Source organism: Botryllus schlosseri, chromosome 10, assembly GCF_051294905.1.
Source record: "Botryllus schlosseri isolate E-star chromosome 10, Bs_hap1, whole genome shotgun sequence".
In the NCBI taxonomy this organism is placed as follows: domain Eukaryota; kingdom Metazoa; phylum Chordata; class Ascidiacea; order Stolidobranchia; family Styelidae; genus Botryllus; species Botryllus schlosseri.
In genome coordinates, this window is record NC_137245.1 from 13,344,697 (window position 1) to 13,372,627 (window position 27,931).

The 27,931-nt window shown below is 40.3% G+C and overlaps 4 protein-coding genes and 1 long non-coding RNA gene across 5 annotated transcripts in view; 2 read left to right on the forward strand and 3 right to left on the reverse strand.

The window, feature by feature from the left end:
* The window catches only part of LOC145448292 (uncharacterized), an 82,600-nt gene that overhangs the window by 2,272 nt on the left and 52,397 nt on the right, over positions 1–27,931 (forward strand). The window lies entirely within an intron of this gene.
* LOC145448275 (protein LTV1 homolog) lies at positions 192–5,851 on the reverse strand. Its single transcript, XM_080326637.1, has 12 exons — positions 5,705–5,851; positions 5,574–5,638; positions 5,256–5,352; positions 3,618–3,903; positions 3,095–3,230; positions 2,798–2,987; positions 2,245–2,378; positions 1,680–1,843; positions 1,564–1,616; positions 1,433–1,507; positions 619–777; positions 192–554 (listed from the first exon to the last, which is right to left on the reverse strand). The coding sequence occupies exons 1-12, from the start codon at positions 5,849–5,851 to the stop codon at positions 441–443; spliced, it is 1,620 nt and encodes a 539-aa protein (XP_080182763.1). The 3' UTR covers positions 192–440.
* Positions 5,779–7,600, reverse strand: LOC145448283 (uncharacterized). The gene has a single exon (XM_080326651.1). The coding sequence runs from the start codon at positions 7,555–7,557 to the stop codon at positions 7,051–7,053; it is 507 nt and encodes a 168-aa protein (XP_080182777.1). The 5' UTR covers positions 7,558–7,600; the 3' UTR covers positions 5,779–7,050.
* Positions 7,598–8,838, reverse strand: LOC145448281 (ribosomal RNA large subunit methyltransferase E-like). Its single transcript, XM_080326648.1, has one exon. It carries the CDS (start codon positions 8,780–8,782, stop codon positions 8,048–8,050), a length of 735 nt encoding a protein of 244 aa, XP_080182774.1. The 5' UTR covers positions 8,783–8,838; the 3' UTR covers positions 7,598–8,047.
* LOC145447806 (solute carrier family 25 member 44-like) lies at positions 18,538–27,474 on the forward strand. Its single transcript, XM_080326082.1, has 5 exons — positions 18,538–19,057; positions 22,787–22,897; positions 24,148–24,374; positions 24,910–25,225; positions 26,076–27,474. Exons 1-5 carry the CDS (start codon positions 18,920–18,922, stop codon positions 26,307–26,309), a joined length of 1,026 nt encoding a protein of 341 aa, XP_080182208.1. The 5' UTR covers positions 18,538–18,919; the 3' UTR covers positions 26,310–27,474.

The following is a 27,931-nucleotide window of genomic DNA, read 5'->3' on the forward strand; positions in this document are numbered from 1 at the left end:
AGTACTTCATTTTCCCATATCCAGCCCGCCTACCGGAGAAGTTGCCCTCCCTTGTTCTATTCCATGTTAACTTAGGTTTAGTTCCCATCCATAAACATAATCAGTGCTTAGTAACTGTAAATCGTCATGCCACTCACAACGTCAATACCCTTATACCCATTCACTTTGCGAGGCACATTGAAAAAACACGGTAGGTCTCGCACCAAATTTTATTCTTGCCGCAAGTATCCAGTTGCATCTGCGCTCGAACGACCAGACTTCGAAAAAAGGTCCCTAACTATGGATTACCCGACATCGCAGACAAAGCTTGACAGTGATTGCCGCATCTGATTCCAGTTACCAGCCACATAAAATGGAAAAAGACCAAAGCTAGTAGCAGGAGCCCGACTCCGCAGTTCGTGAACACGATAGCCCGAGATCAATACACAAAGATCAACAATTCATGCTATCTTCACTCCTTGGAGGTTAAGTTGAACATTCAGCATTTCCTTTTGCTGTCTGCTCTTCTCTTGTCGAAACGCGATTTTAGTGGCTTTCTTCTCTGCACGCCGCTCCTAAGTAACGATCCAAGTAATTTTCAATTCAACAGTCCCATAAGCCCCCTACAAAATAACTTACCCTCCTCATTTCCTTCACCATTTGTTTACGCATTGCCTTTTCTTCCTTAGTCTCTCCTTTTCGGCGGACGTTAGCCGATTCATAAGTAACGTTACTAGAGTCTGATACGGTACGTGTTCTGTTCTCTTCATTGGCATTTTGAAGATCAAGGAGATGCAACTGAAATGTACGGCTGACTGAAATTGCGATTTACTGCAGATATAGTCCTCAATCAAACTTAACAGTAGTCAACGTTTAACATTTGAATTCTTCAGTAATATACAGATTGGAATTCAATTCTTCCAACGGTTGATCGTTTTGTATGCTGATGAATCGTTACATTGTTCAAACATTATTATATGACTCTGTGTACTTGTCACTATTACGTCACATCACAACAACAAGTATGATTTACCGCATTTACGGACATCCGCTCCTGATGAGAGTCAGTCGAAAAGCTTACAGTGGAATAAATTTGACAATATGAATATATTTGCTGCTATATTGAAGTTCTGTACTTCCAAAAGCCTATTGTTCGAACAGTATGTCACTTTGAGCCAGTGGGAAATACTCAGTAACTTTTTACAACTTTGAAGTGATTTTAGGCATAATACAAGTCAAAATTGAGAAATATATCATAAATTTATTCAATTTTGTTAGGCATAGACGAAAGCTGTCAAAACACTAGAACACTAGATCAAAATCATGCCAAATTCACAGATCCGACATTTACATACTGCACAGGCAATTTACCAGTCACAATGTGACACACCCACGATACACACATCTTCCAATATGTGTTAAAATTATTCACACCACGTTATTAACGCATTACCTGTTTTACTGTGAGTCCTCTCGTCGGCAACACATCGATCGGTATGCCTGTCTTCTTTGATAACCGGATCGGTTTCTGTGATGAAAATCATTGCAGATGCGGACAACGGCTAGGAAATAGCAGATACTCACTTCAGGCCTGTCGTCTATTAATTTGGGATGATTATAAATATTCGAATATGTGCCTGTTATTAATGAAAAAACGTCATTGGACTATAGTACAACAGCCATCGCACACAACTCCATACTCAGTATAGACTCGCAGTCCCATTTTTCTTTCGGACGCTCCATGTAAACATTCACCATATCTTCAGTGTCGTCCTCGTCAGATTCGTCATTGTCGGTCGATCTCTGTTCGTTCTCCTTATTACTGGTAGGTGCTTGCTGCGATATCACTTGCCGCTGTTCCATTCTAGGGTATCACCATGGTCAGTAAATGTGGAATAACGGATGCTAATAAACGTGTATGGCAATGCGAACGTTCTGAGTGCGACTGCACCCCAGAGGGGACTCTCGCTGAAAATTTGGAAAAATGTTTATCATCATTCGTTTCCAGTTGTTTTGGATAAAGGCATCGAGTTTGATATCTTTGGTGTTCCAGCATAAGACTATTGGAGAGGGCATTTCTCTAGACAGATGATCGACTACAAAATGGGTATTCCGTCACAATCAACATCAACACGAGTGATAATTCTATTAGCTTGAATCATCGAAAATTAGGCTTTTTGACGATTAACGTTTCGATTAAACAACTGGTCACCTGCATTATTGCCATTTACGATCCAAGTTGGTCAAGAAACATTCGAAACTTACTTTTCATCTTCCTCTTTAATGCCGAGTAACTGCCGGACAGCTTCGTTTTCTGCGACATTATCGACGGGCAGATATCCGTCAATCTCAACGTGCGGGATATCTCCGATTTTGTCGTCGTCATACATTTCGTAAAACTGCGAATACAACAAGCACAGAGTTTGCTCCCTCATCATAATTCACAGCCCTAAGTTATGAGGATTTCAGAGAAATTGCCTGATTCGACTACATAGTATGTTTCCGCGTCTGGCAGACAAACGAAGAAATGAAGATCAACGACAGCGGAGAATTCATAATCGTCAAATCTTATTAAACTGAACGCTTCATTTATCAATGTAACAATGCACAGTCAAATCGAGCAAGATGAGCTTGGTAATTTAGAATATATGTGCTTGAAACACAGCTACTGCTTCCTCATACTATCGATAAGATAATGTCTTGGAAAGTAAGCCTATTTGTAACTGACACTTCATATCAGTTTGGTTTGCATCACTAGTTCACTACCTTTGTCCCGACATATAAACCAGTTTGCAGATTTTTGAGTTCTAGATGTTACCTTTTCGAATTGATCGTCCAACCTAGTCAAATGGTCGTTTCGCGGTAGCACCGACGAAGTCATCGAGTATTGGGTGAATCGCGACCTTGTCTCCTCTTCATAAAATTGATCGAAAAACTCGTTATTAGGACCGTTACTGCCGACGGAATCGTCGTCCGAGTAGCAGCACTGATTGCTATCGTCTGAATACCTGAAATTAGAATATTCTGTTAATTCTGGGGATCGGGGATGGTAATGTAAAACCCATCAAAATTCAAGCAGAAACCCATCGGGCATTGTAACGCGTGGAATTCTTACATGTCTGCGTCTTCATCACCGTTTTCTCCTATGGCGCGCACGACAAAATCATCATCTAGTACATTTTCCGCGGCGTCAAAATCAAAGTCTTCGTCCATCGCCGCCACCACGTCTGGGTCCCAGTCTACTTGCGGTCCTGAAATCGACAGACAGAAGAAACGTTGCACACATCTGATCTAACATCTTCAGAATTTCATTTCAAAGTCCTTATTTTGTATAATCTTCAGCGCCCACGGGTCACAATAGTTGCATGGACGATCCACAGATGTCTTCAACTAGACTAGATGGCAATTAGGCCTTAATTAGGACATGGCAATAGTGATGAACCAGCTCTTATTTTTAGTCATCAGCTCAGAATAGGCTGTCATCAAGTGGATAATAATGTAAAAAGTAAGTAGTTCTGCCTAAAATCCGACACAAGTGGAGTGGAAGCAGCTAAAAACATAACTACTTGAGTATTAGTGAGACTGACCACCTAGTAAATATAGACAGGCCAAAATCCTCCAATCTCTCATTCTCTCACCGACGGGGGGAATAGCCCGATGCAGCATTCCGACTTCTTCCTCGTCCTTGGAAGCAAACACGACGGAAGGCATTTTAATCGTGCCCTTCGCTTTCCCTTCCTCCGCGCAGGCCCCGTCCTCCGCGTCTTCGAACAGATCTTCGCAGTCGATGTAAGGATCTTTCGGAATGAGTACGGCGGTCTGCTTTTCCGGCTCACGAAGATGTTGCATGTAGTTGTAGTCGTCGTCGAAACCTATTCCGAATGTCCGCTGAGCGCTGATCCTCTCCTCCTTTTGTTTTGGAGTCTGCGTTGAGACCAATCACTCAATCAATTGTTTTAGAGAAATTTATATCATATCATTACAAGATTGCAATATTATGAAAAGATAGGAGGCTGCCGAAACGACTTGGAGTAGTCTTTAAATCAGACACCCACCTGGCCTAGAGTATGCACTTTGACTTAACTGTGGACTTGCTCGACAACTGTCGAATAAATGAGAATTTTTTTCAAAATAAATCGGCGATCTCTGCCAGCTGTCAACCCCGTTATGGGAATGCCATCTGACACTACAAAACATGGTTTCCAGCAAATAATAGGCATAGTCAGGAAGGGGCGAAACGCACCTTGGCCACACAAAATTATTCTTGATCAACGGTAATGAGACGTCATATGCGTTCGCCCGGGTTGTAATGACTCGAGTCACGATTTTCTGATGACTCGACTTGGCTCAAGTAATTTTCTCAAAATAAGAAAATGACTCAACTCGAGTCAATATGTGTATTGACACGACTTGGACTCGAGTCATGAGCAACCAAGTCATATGACTCGAGACTCGAGGGCCAAGACCGACGCTTCATTGTAATTTCGAAGAATAGTAAAGTAACCTCCCTATTGGGAGTTCGTCTATTGGTATTGGTACTTGAAAATGCGACCCGAAAATATTAAAAGTGAGGAAAAGTAGTATATCATAAATGCGAACTATTCGATGTTACCAAAGAGAGTTATAACAGTGGATTTAACAAGACTTTGTCTGGAAACTAAGCCATCAAGACAATGACTTGAACTCGAGTCATAATACTATGACTCGGACTCGAACCTCTGCTCGATGACTTGGAGTTGCCTCGAGTCAAAACTGTAGAAGTGAGATTGACTTGTGACTCGGAGCTTTGTGACTTGGTTACAACCCTGGCGTGCATTTTTCATATCTTAAAATTTTCATCCTGGAAACTCCTATTATCTACTGTGACATATTGAATGATAACAAAAAATAGACCCATCAGCACACATTCGCCTGAATCGCCTCGATCTGCAAGAATTATGATTTCGTAAACAAACGCATGGCACCACTATACATTCCGGGAGGATGTCTAGATATGTAGGACTGATTCTACGAAGTTCCCTGTGATCAAATGTTGTCTGCTGTATACAGTGACGAATAATCAAACAAAAATCGACATGTGATCAGAGTAATAATCGGATATTAAAATCTGTAATCATGAAGATTTCACAATCCCATGAATCATTTGAAAGCGCAAAGACGTGATGAAATAAGTCTTTGTGAGAACTGTCGTAAATTATCTAAAAGATGGACTGATAGAAGAAAGACTGAGGTCATCATTTTATCACGGTATGGTAACACAAAGAATTTTTACATACCTCCTCAGCAAAGTCATAGTCTGCAGCATTTTCTGTGACTGGCACCAAAACACGTTGAGGGGCTTCATCATCAGCTGCTAAAGGATCCTTCTGACTCCTGGGAACGATTTATAAAGACGTCTTAACAGCCAGCATAGTATCGCCTATATGTGAGCATTTACAAATCACTTCGGACAAGTCGTTCGAACACTATAAAATGTCATGACCATAAAAATTTTTGGAACTTGCTTGGGGAGCCACTGTGTGGTTAGTATTTTTTAATACACAAGCACATAGTTCTTGAAATTACTATATCCAAGGATTTTTCAAACAATTTACCTGTGGACAAGTTGAAAAGTAACTGCATTCTTTTTGTCAATAAACTTCTTCTTTGACCTATGCGGCTAAAGGCAAACAAGATATTGAGTCATGCAGTGCTTCGTGTTTTATGACTGAAAATAACAACCTACCATCGCGAAATAGCTTTTCCGGAGCCTGTTGAGGAAATATGTTACTCGAGCTAACTTAGAATGGCTAATTTCGATTTCTGAACGCAAATAAATACGTATCGATAAGGGAGAAAGAGAAAATGTAAGCATGGGAAAGGAATCTGTCATATCAAATGAAGATCAATTAGAATATTGTAGTTGTCGTTATTAAAAATCAAACGTCAACTGTAAGGTAGTCAGAATCATAATAAGGGGAATTCCTCATGGGAAGTGTGACGAATTCAACTGTGATCGAAGGTTCCTCATCAATGACATCACACATGGTACGTTGTTACTATCCGCATAAAATCAGTAAAACTCATCAAGCATATATGGTACAGAACATCAGCATTTCCACACATCAGTCAAAATATCGGATATTCGTTGGAAACGTTTAACCGTCATTAATTTGTCTGCTAATGATAAATACTCATTTTAAAATGAGCAACTGGAAACGACCCAAACGAAACGTGAGATGAAGAGAACCATATTAAGGGTTCATTGGAAAGATCACTTGCTACAAAGTCATCACTGTCATGTTATAAATTAGCACAAAACGGCACCATGATTAGGAGTTATGAGTTAAAGTCACATCACGACTTGAGCTTAATACAATGTTCTCAGGGTGTTCCCAGAATGGGTATTCAAGAGAGACAGATTGCAAATCACATTACATTACGAATATACTGTGACATTGAGATAGGAAATGCACCCCCATCCGCAGGATCATACAGTTATTCAAGTGAGAATAATTCATAGAGAAGTCAGCTTATGATTATACTCTTGTCACACAACTAATTCTTTAGCATAATAGTGCACAGTGGTACAATGTTTCAACGAATGTGATATCAGAACATTAATGGCCGACATAATACAAGTGATGTATCGGTATCTCACAACCAATTCCCAAGACAGCATACGCACGAAATGAAAAAATTCAACTACACTCAGGTATTGATTTTTATATAACAGGCACAAGTTCTTGAATCCTATACAACAGTCCACATTTACAAGCTCAGTAGGCTGCTATGGACAATTTAACATAGTCAAAAGTCATTCAACATGTCCACCGATATGATAAGTATATTTCACTGGGTTAGGATTGCCTACGAAAACCATGGTGTCAGAAGAGCTGTATAGAACAGCTGAATAATAACATATTAAAAACACAGCAAAATCACAAATTACAGCGCACCAAATGCAGCTGAACTTCCGTTCCAATTTCTGTCGCAAGGCTGATATGCCAAAAAGAGATTTCAACATGTTATTCATCAGTAATTGCCTAGACATAAAATTGAACGCTAATATACCAAAAACAAGTACAATAATCACGAATTGGACTTAGTTCTGTTCAACTTCTCCGCCATTGACGGCGGCGGCTTCACCTGCCGCTTACCCTTGGAAAATAACTTCTGGAATATCCCTTCGCGTTTTTGCAGCCGCGGATCGACCCGCATCTCGTCGACGTACATAATCCGCGAATATTCCGGGACCCACGTCGTGCTGGGGTCCACTTTTTCGAGTTTGAAATAATATCCGCAACTGCACGTCTGTGGCTCGCCCTCCGTCACGTAAAACCAGTTGATCGCGTGAGATTCTGGCTCACAAGAGCAGCCAACGATACATTTGGTTGTCGGAGACGCTACCGAGTATGGGTTGTCAGGAGTCAGCCCTTGACCTTCCACATGCTTTTTGTTGTTATACGTAGTCGAAGTTTGTTCCCCTCCATTTACACTAGCCGCCTCTTGAGAAGCACGAAGCACCGATTGGCATGCACTCCGCCATTGGTGATTTCTTATTAATCCGCGTCCAACATTGAAGCTTGCACGAAGCATGTTGCAATCAACTTGCTAATCGAGAATTTATCTATCGTAGTTATATCTGTATGAAATCAAGATTTCAAAGTCAGCAAATCTGGTAACTGCTCGTCTTAACAATTTTAAATTTTTTACTCAGTTATAACATCTAGACCTAATCGGTAGACTGTTTGCAGTCGACATAGAAATTGCACAGCTGCAAAGGAAACCAACACCTTACTGGTAAAAATCTGTGTAGAGTCGATTGAAGCACGATCTCAAATAGCGCCTACATTGATGATTAGACAATCTAATATTGTTTCAGTTACAAAGGCAAAATTGAATAAATAATACTTGATAATAATATAAGACAGGCGTTGTCAACTGTGGGCTTTCTTGCATACCACGAGCTGCGACATTTGTTCGGCAGAATCTATATATTCTATCCTATAGCCAACGGCTTGGTCATTCTGTTTTGCTGGATTTTAGGATTTTCAGGATTGATAGACATATTTTCAAGTATCCTATTCTAGCGATTCTTATATCCTAAACAGAGCACAAAATACTCAGATGAGTCTTTCCTACTAGCATCTGGCTTGATAGACTTAATCTGACGAAAGTACGGTTGAATTGTTTTTACCAATGTCCCGGAATTATTACCACTAAATAATTTGAACAGCATTGTGCCTTCATTATTCAGATGTTTGAATGCTACAGATATCGCAGACGATACAATACGAACTATAGCGTCCTGGTCGACAGCTTTAATACCAGAAGCTTTTGGTGCTGCATCGCATAATACCACGTCCACATTACCGGAAGTTGAATGTTCACTAACCAAGCCCCGTATCTTCTGTTGAACTAGATTATCTGTGAAATCGCCTTTTATGAAATGGACACCGTCTAATGCGGGAAAATGCAATAAATCCACTGCTATTACAAAACTATTGTCATTTTCCATACGGTCCCGAGCCACTTGAGACCACGATCCAGGCGATGCTCCGAGATCTAGTACAATTGAAGCTGGCTTCAAAAATCCGAATTTATCATCAATTTCGATTAGCTTGAAAGCACTCCTGCAGCGATAATTCTCTAGTCTTCTTTTCCTTACGTACGGATCTGAAAGTTGTCTCTGGATAAACGCCGGCGTGCCTTTGAGGTAAACCTCCGCGAAATTTTTCGTTGGGACTTTTTTGATTTTTTTCATCAGCGGAAATGTGGTAGAAAAATATCTACTGGCTGAAAGACCTGTTGATGCAGCCATTTCGCTCAGCTATGACCTATAAACGAAATCGTTATTTAACATATAATGGCAATTTATGCGTTCTCGAAATCGTTATTTAGCATAGAATGGCAATTTATGCGTTCTAACTCTAGGACTGGCCATGATGGTATACCTGCATGACACATTTTGACTGAAACTGAAAGCTCGCCATAAGCAAAGTCACGCTACTACTTCGGTCAAACTATAGAAATTAAACATGGAACGGCAACGACCGATTTTGCAGCTTCGTTCCGCTCCGCCGAGGCTGGAGTGGAGAGTGGTTTTGCGTAAGCGACTGTAGGATTTCTGGCAATCCAAAAGCTATCTTCCCGAGCACAGAAATTATTGAATATGGTCTTGATCGAAAGCCACTGTTGCACCGATTCGGAAAATATAAATTAAAATAATGATCAGGCACTGATCCACCTAGAATCCGTCCTCCAAGTCGAAATATCGGTATTGTTCGAACAATCGGAGAGTCGCAACGGGTCATTGTTATGGTCATTGTGTTGCGGTTACCCGATTGTTCTGAACAATGCCGATATTTCAGACTTGGAGGACAGATTCTAGGTGGATCAGTGCCTGATCATTATTTAAATTTATATTTTCGGAATCGGTGCAACAGTAGCTTTCGATCAAGACCAGATTCAATAATTTCTGCGCTCGGGAAGATAGCTTTTGGATTGCCAGAAATCCTACAGTCGCTTACGCAAAACAATTCTCCTCTCCAGCCTCTGCGAAGCGGAACGAAGCTGCAAAATCGGTCGTTGCCGTTCCATGTTTAATTTCTATAGTCAAACCCTTATGAATATGATTCGCAAATCACAATTCGCATGCACGGTAGTAACATTTAAATAGCTTCTGGATACATGGTACCATAGTACTTCACAGAGCTGTAAACGACTACGATAGATAAGAGAGAGATCAGATTTATTATCGGATCAGATTTTCTCCTCCATGCTATTCGTGAAAGCTGAGCGCCAATCGAGAGAGCGGCTGATACCAGATTTTTGAGTGTTTCCGAGAGTATTTTCCAGGGATATCTAGATATCCCTAGTATTTTCGAGTCAACTCCGGCCGGGGATTGAACCCACGATCTATCGCTCAGGACGCATCACCATTGAACTATAGAGACTGTAGTCCCATGTTCCTATTTCCTACAGTCTCTATAATTACATCATAGCCATTTAAAACGTAGCAACTAGCAACGTTGTAAATTGCTATGATTATACTATCTCGCGCTTACTGGTCCGGTTGTATCTCCCACATCTCGATTTGGATTTTGTGGTCCGAGATCATCTGGCTCCGGGCCTCTGGGTGGCCATTGCTACTTTTGATAAGTATATATTGAAAAATGATTGATTACTTAATTTGTGATTTAGTAGGGTAGTGTAGATCATATGAAGCAGATTTTTATAACTGCTAAAATTTCAGGACTCGCATCATCGGAATGGCGGTTTCAGATAGATTAACCTACTGTGCAAACTCATTTCAGTTGCCAGCAACCCATATAGTCAACGAGTAGGCCTATGGATGGATAGATGGATACACAAGTGAAATGGGACAGTATTGAAATACATGCAACCGCAAGAAACTGAGAACTCCCGAATAAAAGGACTCATGGGCATAGTATATGGCACAGGCCAGTTTCCGTTTATATTCCGAAGTGTTTGGAATAGTAACAAAACTTGCATAAAGCTTGTTGATCCATCTTAATTAGGACAGGGGTCGCCAACTCAAAACGGGTAGCTGGCCACTTTTCAAATTTCGTAGACGCAACGCGCCGCACGAATGCAATATCGAGCTTGAATTGGTCACGCAGTTTAACCATAACCTTTATTACCACGCTTTCAAAACTTATCAGTACGATACTGGGCACTCTAACATGAGTGACGGTAGGGTTACCATATTTTGGAAATCTGAACAGAGGAAACTTTTTCAGAATTTACAGACTTGCAAAACCGGAGGAAAATCCTGAAAAAATGGTAAATTTTCTCACTTCGTAGTCGGTTGACAAAAAAAGGTCAACTTTCTCGCTCAGTGCCCAAAATACCCGCCAGAGCGTTTTACTTCGGTGCTGATTTACGGCATCTCAGTCAAATTTGACCGTAAATTTGACCCAAATCCTCAAAAAAAGAGGGCATTTGGGCGTCCTCCGAGGACACTTTCAAAAAAGTCAAAAAAGAGGACAAATCCTCTTAAAAGAGGACGTGTCCGTCGTGTGGTAACCCTAAGTGACGGCCATAATAGGAGCCACAAAAGAAATAGCCTAATGTTTTATTACAAAAATCATGCTCTAGTAAAAACAGTAGGCTAGTAGTAGCCTAGGCCAGTGGTTCTCAACCGCCGGTCCGCGGACCGGTGCCGGTCCGCGACGACTACTCTGCCGGTCCGCCTGACATTTTGTAATTTTATACTTCAATTGCAAAATAAAATAAGTTGAAGGCTTCTTAATTGATAAAAGAAGCAACACATCGCATTCAAAACTGAGTATAAACATCCCCATTTTATTCGAGTGGTAGTGCGAAATGAGCAAAGGTGTCTGTCCCGACTCCAAAACGCTTCTTGTCTCGATATTATCGAATCGAAGAAAAAATTCACGTCGAGTTATTCCAGGAGTTCCCAACCTTGTGTCACGACCTCAACGGATCCGTTTTCCTATTCTACGGAGTCGCGGGGACAGTAATTAAATATCAATGACCATTACAAGAATGCCAATGAACCGGGTGCTATTAAAATTAAAATGTCGTGAGCCTAGAAATCAATGGGACGGTAAATTTCCTTCCAGGAAAACAAGTTACCGATAGTGCTATGTGTTAACATAGTGGTTCTTAAACTGGGTTCCAAGGTTCGCTTGGGGTCCGCGAGACACGTTCCGAAAAATTTAAACTATCCAGAAAAAAAATTTTGGAGTATAAAAAAATTCAGGCCACTTATTGTTAAATCAAACTCGATGGTGACCGACATAATATCATTAATCAGCATAATGTAGAATATTTTGATGCTAAATTATTAAATTTTAAATTTTTGTCTCGCCTCGCGCGCTTTAGTTCCACTATGCATTTCTCGATTTTATTGTGCGTATTCCCACCCAGGAACAAGATACGCATAAATTTTGACTATTGAAATCTAAAGAATCTTCCTGCATTCACAATTACGCCAGCATCGCTTAAGGCCGTTGAAATACTATAATCTAGGGGCGCGTAAAGAGCGGCTGCGTTATCGGCATTTCGGCGCTGAACGTTTCTGCACCAGGACACACCAAGAAATAGAGCAGTTTGGCCAATACCCGACTTCACGAGAAGCGCGCTGGAAAAAAGATCACTGGCGGCAAGTTGGCCGGAACCTTCGATATTTATATGTTCAAGCAGCTACATAGTACCACGGAAACATGGTCGCTCTGATAATGCTGGATCTCTCCGCTGCCTTCGATGTTATCGACCACGTTCTATTGGTGGAACGGCTCCATCATGTATTCGGAATCTCCGGCGTGGCATTAGAATGGGTAAAATCCTATTTGAAAGATCGAATGCAGTGCGTATCTGTGGATGGTGTCCGTTCGTCAGAGATTCAAATCGAATCAGGCGTACCACAGGGTTCTGTTCTCGGCCCATTGCTCTACCTCATGTACACGAAGCCAGTTGGAGATATTTGCCGTCGCCATGGTTTCTTCCACCATTGCTACGCGGATGATACACAGGTCTACGGTCTTATGAAAAATAGCAATGATTGGGAGAGCGTGTCATCCAAGTTGCAGCGATGTCTTATTGATATTGAGCTCTGGATGACACAAAATCGTCTCAAGTTAAACAAAGAGAAAACTGAACTCATCATTTTTACGCCAACCAGACGCCCCATCGACCACAATCAGATTCGGATCAGACACCATCCAAGCCAAGACCTGTGTACGTAACCTAGGTATTCACTTTGACGGCATGCTCTCAATGGAAAAACATATCGACTATACATCAAAGATGTGCTTCATGTATATCCACAAGATCAGTCGAATCAGGAACTACCTATCTGAGGATGCATGCAAAGCCATAATACTGTCGCTGGTGATATCACGGCTTGACTATGGAAATGCTCTGCTTTACGGGGTAAACCAAAATTGCATCGACAAGCTACAAAAGATCCAAAACATCGCTGCTCGTTTGGTAACTAGGTCAAGGAAGCGTGATCACGTAACACCGATTCTTAGATCCCTTCATTGGTTACCCGTGAAATTTAGGTCTGAATACAAGCTTCTTCTGTACGTCTTCAAATGCATGAAGGGAAGTGCACCAGCGTATCTTCGTGAGCTAGTGACAATGTATAATCCCGGAAGAGCGCTACGTTCTCAGTCGCAAAAGCTCTTGTCCGTTCCAAGAGTCAGAACATCGACTTACGGCGAGAGAACCTTTTCTTCCTCGGCCGCCATTCTGTGGAACAATCTTCCAATTTCTATCAGACTATGTGACTCGCTATATGTTTTCAAACGCAAAATCAAGACGGTTTTATTCGCACGAGCGTTCGAACTAGAGTAGTGTTCATTCCGCCCTACAACTATGCACTTCGTCTTTTATACATATCCTTTACTTTTATATTTTATTGCCTTTTATGTACAGCGCCCTAGTGTAGTAATGATATATTGTTATATTCGGCGCTCTATAAATTATTATATTATTATTATTATTATTATAGTCGTCACCGCGCGCGGTACAAATGCGATCATCCGCGTAATAAAATAACGACATATTGGTATAGTATGGGACGGAAAACGATATTGACACGTCACTGACACATATGGTCGTCAGCTTTCCAGATAGGCCAGGAGTAGGGTTGGGCGGGGTGCTCACTATTCTTTTGTAGTCAACACGCCAAATTGAGAGGTGGGGTCGCGGAACATTTTCAAATCAGAATTAGGTGTCTTGAGGTCGCGACCATAAAAAATTGGAACCCCTGGTGTAGTCGGTTAATCCACGGCCTTCGGCCTTCGACAGACTACCGCAGAATTTAACGAATGCCGTCATGAACACAAATAAAACCCTCAAAATGTCACTCTCTAGTAGCGTTCTTGCAAAAAATGATTGCATGCTTTTATCGCAATCGCATTTCGGGTTTATTCAATTTTTGAAGGTTCACCGGTCCGCCGACTATTTTTTGAAATTTTACCGGTCCGCGAGCTCAAAAAGGTTGAGAACCACTGGCCTAGGCCATGCAGAAATACAAATACAACAAAAATATCGCAATCATAACTTTCAATCTTTCATTCTATTTTGAACTATTAGCTACGCACGATACGAGACAACGCTTTTTAGCGACTATATAATAACAATTAAGGTTAGATAACCACGGTATTTGCCGAAAAACAAATCTTCTCGTGAAGCTTGATGGAGCTCATGAAGGTTAATGAGCTCATGAAGCTTGTGGAGAAGCCTAAAGTCGTCTACTAAGCGTTTCGGTCTTATGGCAGTATCTGGGCCTGTGGTTCTCAACCGGTGTGCCGCGGCACACTATACGCTCCTAGCGAAATGAGTGTGTATTTCCACCCGTGCACCACCCCTACTACGGGTGTGAATATATACACCCATAACACACGAAACCGGAACCTACTTCAAACTTTTACCGAGGTATTAATCGAGTAGGCCTACAACAGTTTCAAAATTATGCATGCAAATAGGAACATAGGAAGGTGTGCACATCGGCACGTAGGATTTATGCCCGCGATATAATTCTGAGTCAGGTTCTGTTCTCGTATACCACCCTTTTAGACCCATGGGTGTGAATACGCACTCTTTTCACTGAGAGCGTAGAGTATGCCTGCTGCTGTGACTGCTCAGGGGTGCCGCGAGCAAATGCGGTTAACAAGGTCGCGTATAACAAAAATTACGGAACCCAGATTATTAGTGTGGCATGACAGGAGGTTCTATTATTTTTACCCGATCAAGACATACGATGTATTGTCAGGGATAAATCCTGGATGTAGCTTACAATGCGATGCAATGAACAGGTACAATAATGTCGAAACGACCGATTATGGTCCCTCAATCTGGAATTTCCATTAGCCTAGTGTCAGTATTCTATCTTTATCTTTCGTTTTTAGTCGTCCTCGAACTTTTCATTATCTTCCTTGGATTGATCCGTGATCGGGTATTTCATTGTGCTTTTCATTGCAAAGACGCTCCGAGCACAGCGACGTTGGGGAGGAGAATCTCAGATATATACCCGACGCTTTGGAACATTGCCACTGCCATGAATCAAACCGTGGCATCCACCGTCAATGGCGGTGATATACGCTGCTTCGCTCACATATAGTAGCATTTGGGTTAAGATGATAACTAAACACTCGGGTCGTGATGTCGAGGTGTATCGTGTTGCTCGGCTCACTGTACTTTCTGGGCTTTTTAAGTCACTGCAATCACAGTGAGGTCGGCGATGACGAGCCCATAGCTAAGCCTCCGACACATGGTAGAGCCGAGACTCGAACCAACAACCATTGGTGTCGTGACGGTGTCGCTAGCACACTGCGCCACTCGCTTCCCAATGTTAAAGTGTGTTCAACGGTTTTCACCTTTTTCTAGTCACCGCCATCAGAACCGAAGGCCGGACACGGACAGTGACATGACGCAGGTTGAGGACCTTTTTCTGTTTCCTTTCATTGCCATCATCTTGCACAACCGACTTTCATCCCTAGTTTTGACAAATTGGTTATTGAGGGCGACCAGCCTATAAAATCATGTTAATATTTAATCTGACGCGTGAACGTTATCAACCATATGTTTGGTTGTTTGACATATTATCTTCATATTTCCTCGGTCACTATATGTAATTAAATAAAAATATTGCGTTTTGGCTCACTATACTTAACTCGAATCCTTGCAATTGTTAATTATAGTAGCCTACTCGAATCATTGTGCCCAGCCCTGTTTTAGATGTAGTCCTATGTTATTGACAGAAAAATATCGGCTCGATTTCGTGTGTTTATTTTCTGCGGCTTGCCTTATCAAAGCGATATCAGCGATACTGAAAAACAATTACTTTCTAATTTGGAATTATCATGTGATGATCGCGATGGGTCCGTTGAATGATACGATACGGACGATGATATTTCGAAGTCAATTCATCGGTAGAGGCCGCATCAGAGGGCCGTGCATTATTGTCTGACGCAGCAGCAAAATATTCGCCATAGAAGGGTCGAATGTACAAAACTTTGAATCGCACGACCGGTTAACCGCACGATGCGTCTATGTTTAGTGACAAAACTGGCGTTTCATTTAAAACGAACGGTTGATTAAAACACTTCGTTCAAACCATGTTTTAAACAGTGTTTTAAACAAAGCCCTTTAAGAAAATTGTGTTTTTTTAAGTTGTAAAATCATGTCATAATTGTGTAAATACTTTCCAAAAACATGTTGCGTGAGTCTATACAGACAATTACCATCCGACATAGCCGACGTATACGATATGGGATGGTTGGAAACCTCAAAATAGTCGTTTCAACAGCTATCGTACGTAGAATATATTAGAATATACGTAAAATATTTTTCCAATAGTCTGCCACCTGTGTTTGATGACTTTTTCATTCCTGCTAAAAATGTCCATTCCCATTACACGAGATCCTCGTCAAAGGGAAATATCTACTTACCCCCACCCAATAGCAACCTAACTAAGAGATCTATTGACCTATCATTTGGAATGCATTACCACCACATATCCGTGAATTGCCTTAATAGATTCAAAAAAGCCCTACTTGATCACCTCTTGTCGTTACACTAACACTGTTGCCCTACCTCGCCCAGACATTGCTTCATTGATCATTTGCTACCATCGTTTAATTTTTCTTCTATTTTCCTTTCTTAAACATTTTTCACAGCCAGACTGTTCAGAGTCAAGTGTACCTGTTTGATGCTGGTGTGAACAGACTAGATTACCTTCACGGTTTTATCGATCATTCCTATCTAATACCGAATACTGTGCACGCATATTTTCTGTACCGCCATCACTGCCGTTTGTTATGTATTTCGGTTGGATGAAAATAAAGACTCTCTCTCTCTCTCTAGATATTTCGTCAAAGGCGCTATATATTTACCCTACTTTTTCAATTGTCAGTGCCAATTCCCTGTGACCTCACAATTTAATATTCATAACCGTCATGGTTTGAAAAAATAAAAAAACATGTTTTAAACATGGCTTTATTGTTTTAAATATGTTTGTTTTAAATTGATTTTTGTTTTAAATGCAACTCTAGACAAAACATATTTAGAAAATGACGATTCACTGTGACGTAAAGGGAATATCGTCGCTGTGTAGTACAGCTATGTCCATTTTACACATTGTAGGAAAATTATCTTTGTGTAAGGTTTTCATTTTCTTTCGGCCATCTTGGCCATGATTAACTTTGAAATAATATGTGACAAACATAAACATGAACATTGAATAAGGTGTGAACAAGGTGATAAAAATTTTACAAAAAATAAAATTTCTATCAATTTGAAAATTTGATCTCAAAATTTGAAAAATATTGACGTAAGCTATAATTTGCTTCCACCGCGACGATATAAGCAATTCAAGGTGACGGTCTTCACTCATTCACGCGCTGGCGACGTCATATTTCACACAGTGTATCTAGATATCCCTGATTTCCCAGTGTCTACACCACATATTGTTGAAGAGCTTCTTGGAGGTACAGAACTTCAATATACAATTAAATAGTATATTCATATTGAAATGAACCCGAATATTTTCGGCTGACACTCGTCAGGGGTAATCGTCAGCAACTAGTAGAGAATTGGAAAGAACATTGTATATCAACAATCGTCATATTTTGTGATACGATTGTTGATATACAATGTTCTTTCCAATTCTCTACTAGTTGCTGACGATTACCCCTGACGAGTGTCAGCCGAAAATATTCGGGTTCATTTCAATATGAATATACTAATTAATTACATATTGTTGAGTATATGCGCTGGAAGAACTGCAATACGCCCCAGTAAGTGTTTCTCAACTGGGGTGCCATTTGGAATGCTCATGAGTGCCGCGAGAAAAGGTATTGCATGAATTTGTTTGTCCATCCTCAAGATTACCGGACCACGACTGACCTATCGATCTCGCTTCCCATGACATGCCGCCCTATTTCTTGTCGCTTTCTTTTTCTATACTGTATTCTTTACTTTCATTCAGTGTGCATGCCTCCTCTTTACTACGCCTAGGCCAAGGTGGGTGTCCGATTCCATTGACAAATCCAAGTCGCTTCGACATCTTCCTGTCTATTCATTGTATCGCATTTTTTGTGGTGTATTGAACTGATAAAATTGCTAATAAACCAATGATGATGATGATGAAGCGAACCGGTTAGAGCAGTGGTTCCCAAACTTGCTTGTGGCACACTAGAAAAATCATAAAACAATCGATTCACATTTACAATAAAGTGCCTGTTTGAAAAATATTTACGTGGTGATGCCATCGCCAATGGCCAGGCTTATTTATACGAACATAGAATATGTACGAATTAAACGAAGTTGCACTGTTGACAAACATACCCGCATTTCGTCACCAATTTTTACTCGTCTCTCGCAGACTGATCGAAATTTGCCACAATGATAAGTCCTTGCTTAGAATTCTGATCGCTGATTGGACAGTTAGCATGCCGGCCAATGCCACACCCCCGATACTCAGGCAGGCGTAAGGGAGGCGTACGCTTATATTATATCATATGAACCAAAAGAATAATTAAATTTTGGTTATCAGACCCCATTTAGGTAGAATGCGTATGTTACTTAGATATCTTCGTCCTCGTTAGTCGTTACTATACTTTACGCGGATTCCAGAATGACCTTAAATATTTTTAAAGTACAATACCGCCTGGATTGCTGAAGCGGAGCGAATGATTGGCGATTTAAGTTCAGCTTTCGGGATTTATGGGAGTCAGGTTACGGAACTTTTCCTACGGTTTATTTGTAATACGGGGAGGGTGAGAACACAGATCAGCGAGAGTTGTGCTTCCATTGGCTGGTGATCTTTGTTAGTGCCTCATCTCCTGTTGGTCTATGAATCGCTCTTGAATCAACGGAACATTCGTGTTGTACAGCCTCAAGGGCTCACGGACTATTATAGTACGCCTACTATTTTCAAAGACTCGGCTTTCCGCTCAATATGAAGGAAGGAAAGACACTGAAAATCATAGAATGGCGTGATATGGATAAAAGAAAGTTCTACGGGTACAGCCTCATGCTTGGAACGACGATACGCTTCTCTGTTTACCCACTGAATTTAATAAAGACCAGGCTGATGGTTGGTAACTGCTAATGCTACTGTGCAGAAAAAGAGATTATATAGAAATATTATACTATAATTTGGGACTGCTGATTAGAGGGACAGTTTCATAGTTTCCATGATATCTCTGGCTCACTGGCTGTTATAATGATTATCAATAAAATGTTACATATGCCTACCTTACACCGTACTAATAAATTTCTAAATAATTCACACGCTGTATATATAAATGATATTGACATATAATATTCAAAAAAATCTGAAGTCGTATGCTACTCATAGTCATAGTATGTGTGTATCTAAACCGATTTCCGTTACAAAAATGCATGGAAGTCTGCTATGGGATGGTGAATATGATAAAAATGAGTCTCTCACTCGTCACTCATCCCAATTGATTTCTGCCCCTTGGATATACGGAGATATCATATATACGGTATGACTTATTGTAGATGTAATGTCAGGATATGGTCCGAGAAATGCTCCGGAGGGGAAACTGTAGAACTCGCAAAACCTGTAAAACCAGCAAAATGTGCCATAATACCTTCTAGACCAATGGTTCTCAAACTGGGACGTGAAAGCATCTGGAGGGCCTGTATGGAATTGGTGCCCTGTGCTCACACAATTCTTTTCATTTTTATATTTTTTATTAAATTACTTCAACTTGGCCAGGCGGGTGTCTGATTTCGTAGACTACTCCAAGTCATTTCGAAACCTTCCTATTTTTTTTATCACAGTCTTGTGGTGTATTGAAATGATGAAAATTTTATCACAATGAAATGGCATGTGAGTTCATGATCAATATGCAGCTCCGAAGTAACTGATTTCCTTTTTCCATTATCATGTATATCAGGCTAGCGATGACATTCTCATTACAGCTGTATCGCCACCTTTCAAAGCAATAGTTAACCTCGTGTCACCTTATCACTTCCTATTTGATGGGTAGAATATCTCCGTGAGAACGGCTCTGTTAATGCCAAATGCTTTGCATTGGGCGATTTAATGTATTACGTTCTCGAGGTAAACCAGAATCAAAATCTTTCTCGGATGCAGAACCATAATTTTGTGATATTCCCTATACAGGCGTGCTGCCTTTTAAAGAGTGAGATGTCTCACACATGATTGTTAATGATAATGGAATCATTGTTTCTTACGTATTCTGGGTCATCTTGCAAATATCATCAATTCAACTGTCCTCGACTATTTTCTGAGTACCTCAAGTCGCTCGTTATTGAAAAGACATATATCTTGCTTGATTGATCATGCAAATTGGGCAGTCCGTAATTTTCAAATTCTGCTCACTCTCGTTTTTTATGGATTACCTCATATCTTGTGAAGTTCATTGCGCGTCAAGTCTCTTCAATTTGACTATGACAGCATCAGATCTGATGAGAACATGGTCATAACTAGCCATCACCATTTTAATTGATAATGATAATTTGCTCATATGTTACTAATAATACAGAATTGGTGTGTTATGTAATGGACTTGAATGACCTTGCTAACTTGGCACCATGCCACTGCTAACTCGTCTAATGTATACAGCTGTGTTCATTGTCCGGCTCGACAAACAAATTCTATGAATCTGTTTTTTTCTATCCAGCCATCTACCTACCCATTGGCTAAAATTTACAAAAACACCCAGCTCCAGCTCAATAATTTCTATTTTATTAAGCTGCAACTTTTCCCTCAAAATAATATGAATGACACATTGACATTGACCTGTCAATACCAGCTAATATTTAATTTGTTATATGACAAACAATATTAAAAGAACCAGTTGCTGACAATTTTTTTGTTGTGCTCTGGCTGTAGATGACATGATGTTGTAACCATTAGCTGCTGCCCTGTTATCATTCTGCCATTGCTTCACTTACGGTGATCTAGGGGAGAGTGGGTAGGTATGGGCCACCAAATCTTACAAAGCTATAACTTGGCCAAACTTGGTCTAATATTCCTAAATTTTGGTATAAACGATCATTAGTTATACGGCTAACTATTACTGGTAGAATTAAGCTAAAATACCCATGTATTTGGAAGTGACATCAAATTTTGTAACAATACATCATTTTTGTAAATAAAAAATAGGCTACGAGGTATGGGCCGGGGGGTGGTGAGGTATGGGCCGCTGTCTGTATTGAATCAATAAATGCCATTCATATCCTGCAAACCTCAACTCTTGTCACAGTTACCAACAGTTTGTATATACTGATATAAAGCTGGGCTGGAAGTGGACAATTCATATATTTCAATTCCCGTATTGATCGTAAGCCATAACGAAACAAGATACGCTAACTTAAAATATGTAACATTAAAATCACTATCAAATCATGCTTCTTTCGTCTCAACTACCCCATCAAATCCAAATGTCACAGCTCTATCTCTTATTTAAGTGGGAGTGACAAATCATGATACATATTTGAGCATATGATGACATACTGTGCTAACAAACTTTTCTCCTCTTCATTAAAGACATTATTGGAAAACGATTTTGAAATCTTTTTCATGTGAGACTCATCCCCTGTTTTTCCATATTCATGTTTAATGTAGCTCTACCAATTTTGTACTGACGGCATGCTTCTCTTTTTGATACCTCCCATGCTTAAACGTTTCATATTGCCAAGCTCAGATCTGATTCTGAAAACTGGCCTTTTATGGGTTTCATGATTTACTTTGAAGTGATTGTATATGGGAGGGATAAAACCAACACCTTCTGTATTCTAGAGATGAATATATTTAATAGGATCAATCAAATATTGATTCCAGGTATATGTTATGCTGTCCCATACCCCAGCCTATTGAGGTATGGGCCGGCCCATACCCCAACCTGCTAAAAGGCCCATACCTCAAACACTCCATCTTGGGGATTCTTACCATAATTTCAAGATCCGAGAGATTGACAAAGCATTAAAACTATACTCCATAGATAGCATATTTCTATAGCTTTCACACCATAAATAAGTATAATCGAAACATGCACATATGCTGACTCAAACCCAAATTCCCTATTTTCAAAAAAATTTACTTTAGACCGCAAAAATTATATATCTCTAGCTGAGTCAAAAACTCCGCTGGCCTCATGGCTGTGAGTAACATGGGCGAGTCTGGAGCCTTGTTCTAACAATCACAGAGCTTGACAAGCGTATGTGATGCCACAGTCACCAGATATGGCAGTGGCCCACACCTCAACAGTGGCCCATACCCACCCACTCTCCCCTATTTATTAATATAAAAAATAAACTTGATTGATTGTTGCAAAAGGTATTATCAAGCTCATTTCACTGCATGCGTTCCGACTGCCGGGGAAAGCATCTGTTCAATGCACTGAATCAATTCAAAACGTGAAGTTTATTTGACATACGGATGAAAAGGAAACACAGACTTCAGAATAGCATAGGTCTAACTATAATTTATGGTTACATGGATCAATTCGGTTATTTAATCGCTGGAAGATTTCACACATTCAGCTTACCCGAGATCGGGAGTTGCTGGCCTGTGTCAAATTCACTGACCATTACTTATTATAATCACTGGTTCACCGCACAATGTGTTTAGAGACTCAGGAGATGTAATGATGGGATTAAATCAAATGAATTTGGAAATATGAATCATGTTTACTCCAATATTAGTGCATATATTTCAGATCAGATCATATGTTGTGCTGTATGTTTGGTGTGAACATCATGCAGTATGACTAGACTAAGTGTGAGTGTCATTAAGCATATAACTTACTGGACTGTTTTTTGTCAGGCTCAAGAAGGTGTGACAGCGTACAAAGGGACCTTCGATGCAATTAAAAAAATTGCGAGACGCGAAGGAATCCGTGGTTTCTATAAGGGATTTCCCATCAGTTTAATTCAGGTTTGTGAAAGTAGCTTGACAAGTAACGCCACTACCAGTTCTGCCTCTATACATTTGATCGAACTACTGCTTTTTGTGATTGGCTAATTTGTACCACAATTCATCTTGATGTTGACCTAAACCATTTTTGTTTGAGAGTCTGTCAACTTAAATATACACCGCAAAGTATGATATAACCATGTCAAATTCAAAACCAATGCTCATTATAAGACAATGAAATATCTTAAATTTGAGAAGACGTATTTTATCCAAGTTCTGTAACAGAATGACGGATAAAATGTGCCACCGCACTTAACAGCAAGCAGGGCCATCTAATTGTCATCATAGATCACTTCGGCATAATTGGTACCCGGGAATAGCCGGATGTGAATGCAATCAAATTGTTCCGATTACTGGTATCAGGACGATGCGTTACAGTTTACTAAAACTTAGATGTCATCACCCACAAATTGTGGGCCACAATTCAAATAAACACTTTGACCTCTATCTTTTATCTTGGTCGATAAAATCCGTCCTTTTAATGTAGGTGTGATTAGGACATCCTAACATAACATTAATTCAGGCTATCTATGGCAATGTTATGGAGTGCACGTCCTTATGTCCATGAGTCATGACAAGTTACAGTATTACTGAGAATGCTGCTTTGGAATTTGCGTACTAGTTTTATATCATCCATCAACTTGTCTATGTATATTTACTCATGCCCGTAAACGCTATATAAATATTTTTTGAAATAATGGAATGACTAGCAAGGTAGAACTAGCAGTGATATTGTTCATCTTGCCATAGGTTAACTAATACAAAACCTCTCATAATAATAGTTGATTTCCGTACATTCGGAACCAATTACCCTCCCTCCCCCCTGGTAGACTTGGCGAGGGAATTTTTTAATTGTTAGAAATAGGGTAGTGTTCAAACATGTTGAAGGGACTTTCATATCCTAAAGATTGTTGTTTGTCATGTGATACGGCCATTCATTCCTCACGTGTAAGCGCGTGTGTATTCAAATCATCGTGCACATTCAATAGTCACTTAAGAAAGGGCCAGGTGGTATTCTTTTAACCGATCTCGGCGGTACTCTCCCAAGCAGCCATTACTCTGTATCGAATTCTGTACTTCCATATTTCTACTAAGCGATATGAAAAATTGGGAAGTGTGAATTGGGATCATATGATGAAACAAGTTTGTGAACTCTGCATATGATTGATGTTCACGAATTAGAAATCAAATACCAGTACTTCAATTTTCAGGTGGCCGCCGGGCAGTTATACATCACAACTTACGAGACGTCGAAGCAAACGATCTTCCACAAAAAATCAATACCGGTACAGCATTTCTTGGGGGGATTCGTGGCGTCGTGCATATCGCAGACGATAATGGTGCCGGTCGATGTTATATCGCAGTATCAACAGATAAGCGCCTCGCAGACAAAACCCAACATGGCACGGAAATTGAATGTTAGCACGATGGTGGCAAAGTATGTTATCAATGGCTAGAGCTTTATGTCAGTTATTATTAATAAATATGTTATGCAATTTGACCTGACCTCAAAAGTCATAACTTCAAGAACGCCCTGTCCATATTCGGAATGGAGCATACTCTATCTAAGTCAACGGTATTTTTTTGGAAGTGTAGTACCCGTCCCGTCAATAACAATATAATTCACGTAATGCATATCAGATCTGTCTTGATCAATCGGTCATTACTAGGACTTGGATTTGTACTCGCATCCCATTGTCTACTTTTCAAATTGTAGGCCTACCCTTTGTTTAGCTATGCCGATACTCCCCGAAAATGATGAGCCCGAGATCTCAGGTTGGAAATTTTTGAAATTACAAAATTACAAAGTAAACTTGCTGGTGTTTATTTCCAATTCCCTTCACAGACAGATATTATTTCGAACGTGGCATGGTCGGTTTGTGGTCTGGCCCTAACGTACACTTTCCGATTTGGTGTTACTATCAATTAATCAGTACCATAGATAGATGATTTAATATATCCATACATTTTAGATATTCTTCAACAAGTATTGTGGGAAGATCCGTGCTTGGGCAAGCGTTTTACATTTCACGATATTTAATAAAAAACGAAGGACTGAGTGGGCTGTACCGGGGATACCTTCTCTCCCTGTGCACTTACGGCCTCAACAGCGGGTTTTACTGGGGTTTCTATTACCTGTATTCGGAACTATTCGAAAGCTTTCTTCCCGAGAATAAAAGCAAACTGCAGGAAGCCTTGAGGATATCGACGTCTGGGTTACTTAGTTCAGCCACTGCCATATGTCTCACTAACCCATTCGACGTTGTTCGGACCAGGTACCAATTGCAGGTATGTCTTGAAGTGTAACAGATATGATTTTTGCCTTGTTCCTCATCAGCACGCTGGCTAGTTTACTTTTAAATACCCTATTATACAACATTTGTGCGATGTTGCTTGCGAGTTCTATGGCAATTTGAAATTGCCTCCTCTGATCAGCTAAGTATAGTGCTGTAATTACTTGCAAGTACCAGATTCATCACAACTAATAAAGTATTGTAATATTTGCAGTGAATGGACAAACGTAGAGTTCACTGTGTTAGTTGATAACACAATTTATTGTTTGATTATTCCGTGACCTCAATATTGACATTGACGTAGTTCACTGCCATTGTGACCTCAATAATCGTCAGATTATATTTGCAACTGATCAAGATATACACAATCTACAATTCGATGTAACGAACAGAAAGGATGCCGAACTACCCCACCTTCCAGTCATATCACTCAGCAAATGTGTTATGTTTATCTGGAGTTATATTGTTTAAGCTAGGATTAGTTGTGGGTAAGGTGACAGATATGAAGACTTAACTTGAAACTGCTACTGATTACGATAACAACTTAGCCCATGGAGTTAACTCTTTGTTACCAATCAAATCTGTAAATCCTACCTTATGAATTGTCACAACTGATGAGATCTTGATGGTTCCCTCGGAATTGGCAAATTTCAATCGTACATTTTCAATTGCATAGAGGTTTGCGACTATGTTAAAGAGTTCTTATTAATAAACCTACTTTGATCATTTTGTGTAGCCATTACTCGTAAGCTGACAAATTTCATGTACACAAACCTAATGGAAAGCATAAAACAAGCTAGCCTAGCTATCCTTGTCATTAGAGACTTACTTTTCAATGTTTTCAGGTCCGAAGAGGCACCGGCACCATGAGCGGGTGGTCGACATTCCAAGCACTTCTCCAGTCGGAAGGTTACAAGGGACTAACCAAAGGCATGACTGCAAGAATCGCCCAATCTTCATTCACGTCATGGGCGCTAATACTTGGGTACGAATACGTGAAAAAGATGAGTCTGAAGCACTCTAAAATAACCTCGGAAGATAGTACTTTTGAAACGGTAGCGGCGTTCCAGAAATCTTGAGTGACTGCCACCTGGTGTTGTTTGGGAATCATACGTTAGTGCAGAATGGCTTCTATGAAATCGTCTGCCCCGCACTTGATCGAAGACAATTCTATCATACCTAACGCACTGAGGTTAGTTATCTTACTGTAGCAACTTGCAAGCAACAATATTGCATTGGGTGTGCTCATTCTTCTGGATTAAAAACTCACTATCTCCTTCTGGACTGTCTACGCGATTTCAATTTTCATCCATGCATTTTTTACCAGTTTGAATAGGCTCTATATATTTGTCAGCCAATTTTTACAGGGCTCACTTCCCCAGTAATATATTTAAATAATTTATCGATTTAATCTTGGCATTTCTTTGTCTTTCCGATGATTCTTTTTTTCTTATTGTATTCTGTGCACCTTGTATCATCGCCAGTTCAGATATTGATGTATCTTGTCTTGTATAATCTGTTAATTTTTTGGGATGTGGGCCGAGTAATTGCGTGCAAAGTTATGTTATCACCTCAAGCATAGTGCGCCGTGTTGTATTGTATCCCTGTTGACACTGTGAAATTGGGGTGTGCTGTGCTTGTTATTACAGGCTGTGTGAGCAGTAATTCCTGGTAGAATGTCTCCTGAGTGATGTAGCGAGGAAAATTTCTTTGCGTTCAATTGCGTGCAGCGTGTTGAAGCTGAAATTGACATTCCTCTACCTATTTTGTGGACTTCGGTTAAACTTCCAGGCTACCCCATGTGTTGTTTCCAATACCTTCATATTACCATACATCTCCTGTCATGACACAGAACGTGCTAGAATATGTTTGATTCGTTTCCCGTCACAACCCGATTTATCACGTTGTCCGGTCAACACCGAGAATGTATACCATCGAGAATGCAATGTATGCACTGCAGGCATGTTATGCATATGTACAGGTCGTGTGAATGTGCATCGCGACATTGCCACATTCGGTGTCAATTCTAAGATATAAATTTCTTGACAACGTCCGTCTCAGCAAGGTAGATTCTTCGCATTGGCCATCCTCGGTATTGGTATAGAACCATTTATCACACAGTTCCAAGCTACATCAGTGCAGTAAGAGTGTAAGTCCGCGGCCGTTTGGGCTATTTTTGATGTTTGCTGATTTCTTGTCAAAAATGGGAGGAATAAATCTTATAGACTCTATTGCTCTCGCAGATACGCTTGTATGTTATTGTTAAGTGTAGGGTTGTAATGACCCGAGTCGCGATTTTTTTGGTGACTCGACTTGACCAGAGTCATTTTTTCAAATGTGTAAAATGACTAGACTCGAGTCAATTTTTGTATTGAGTCACGCACAATCACTCGAGTACAAGTGTAGAGTCGAGACTAGGACGTCCAAGACAGACATTTCATTGTAATTTCGAAGAATAGTAAAGTTACCACATCATTAGTATTTCATCTATCAGTCCTGATACTTGTAAAATGCGGCCAGAAACTGTTGAAACTAAGGACAATTACTATATTATGAATGCGAACCATCACTCGAGCAGAGCTGGGTTGAACCGGTTTGAACTGAAAACTGAACATGATGACTTGGACTCGACCCTCCAGTAGCTCACTTGGACTCGGACTTAGTTGGAAAAAATCGATTTAGCGTAGGGGCTGCATAGTGC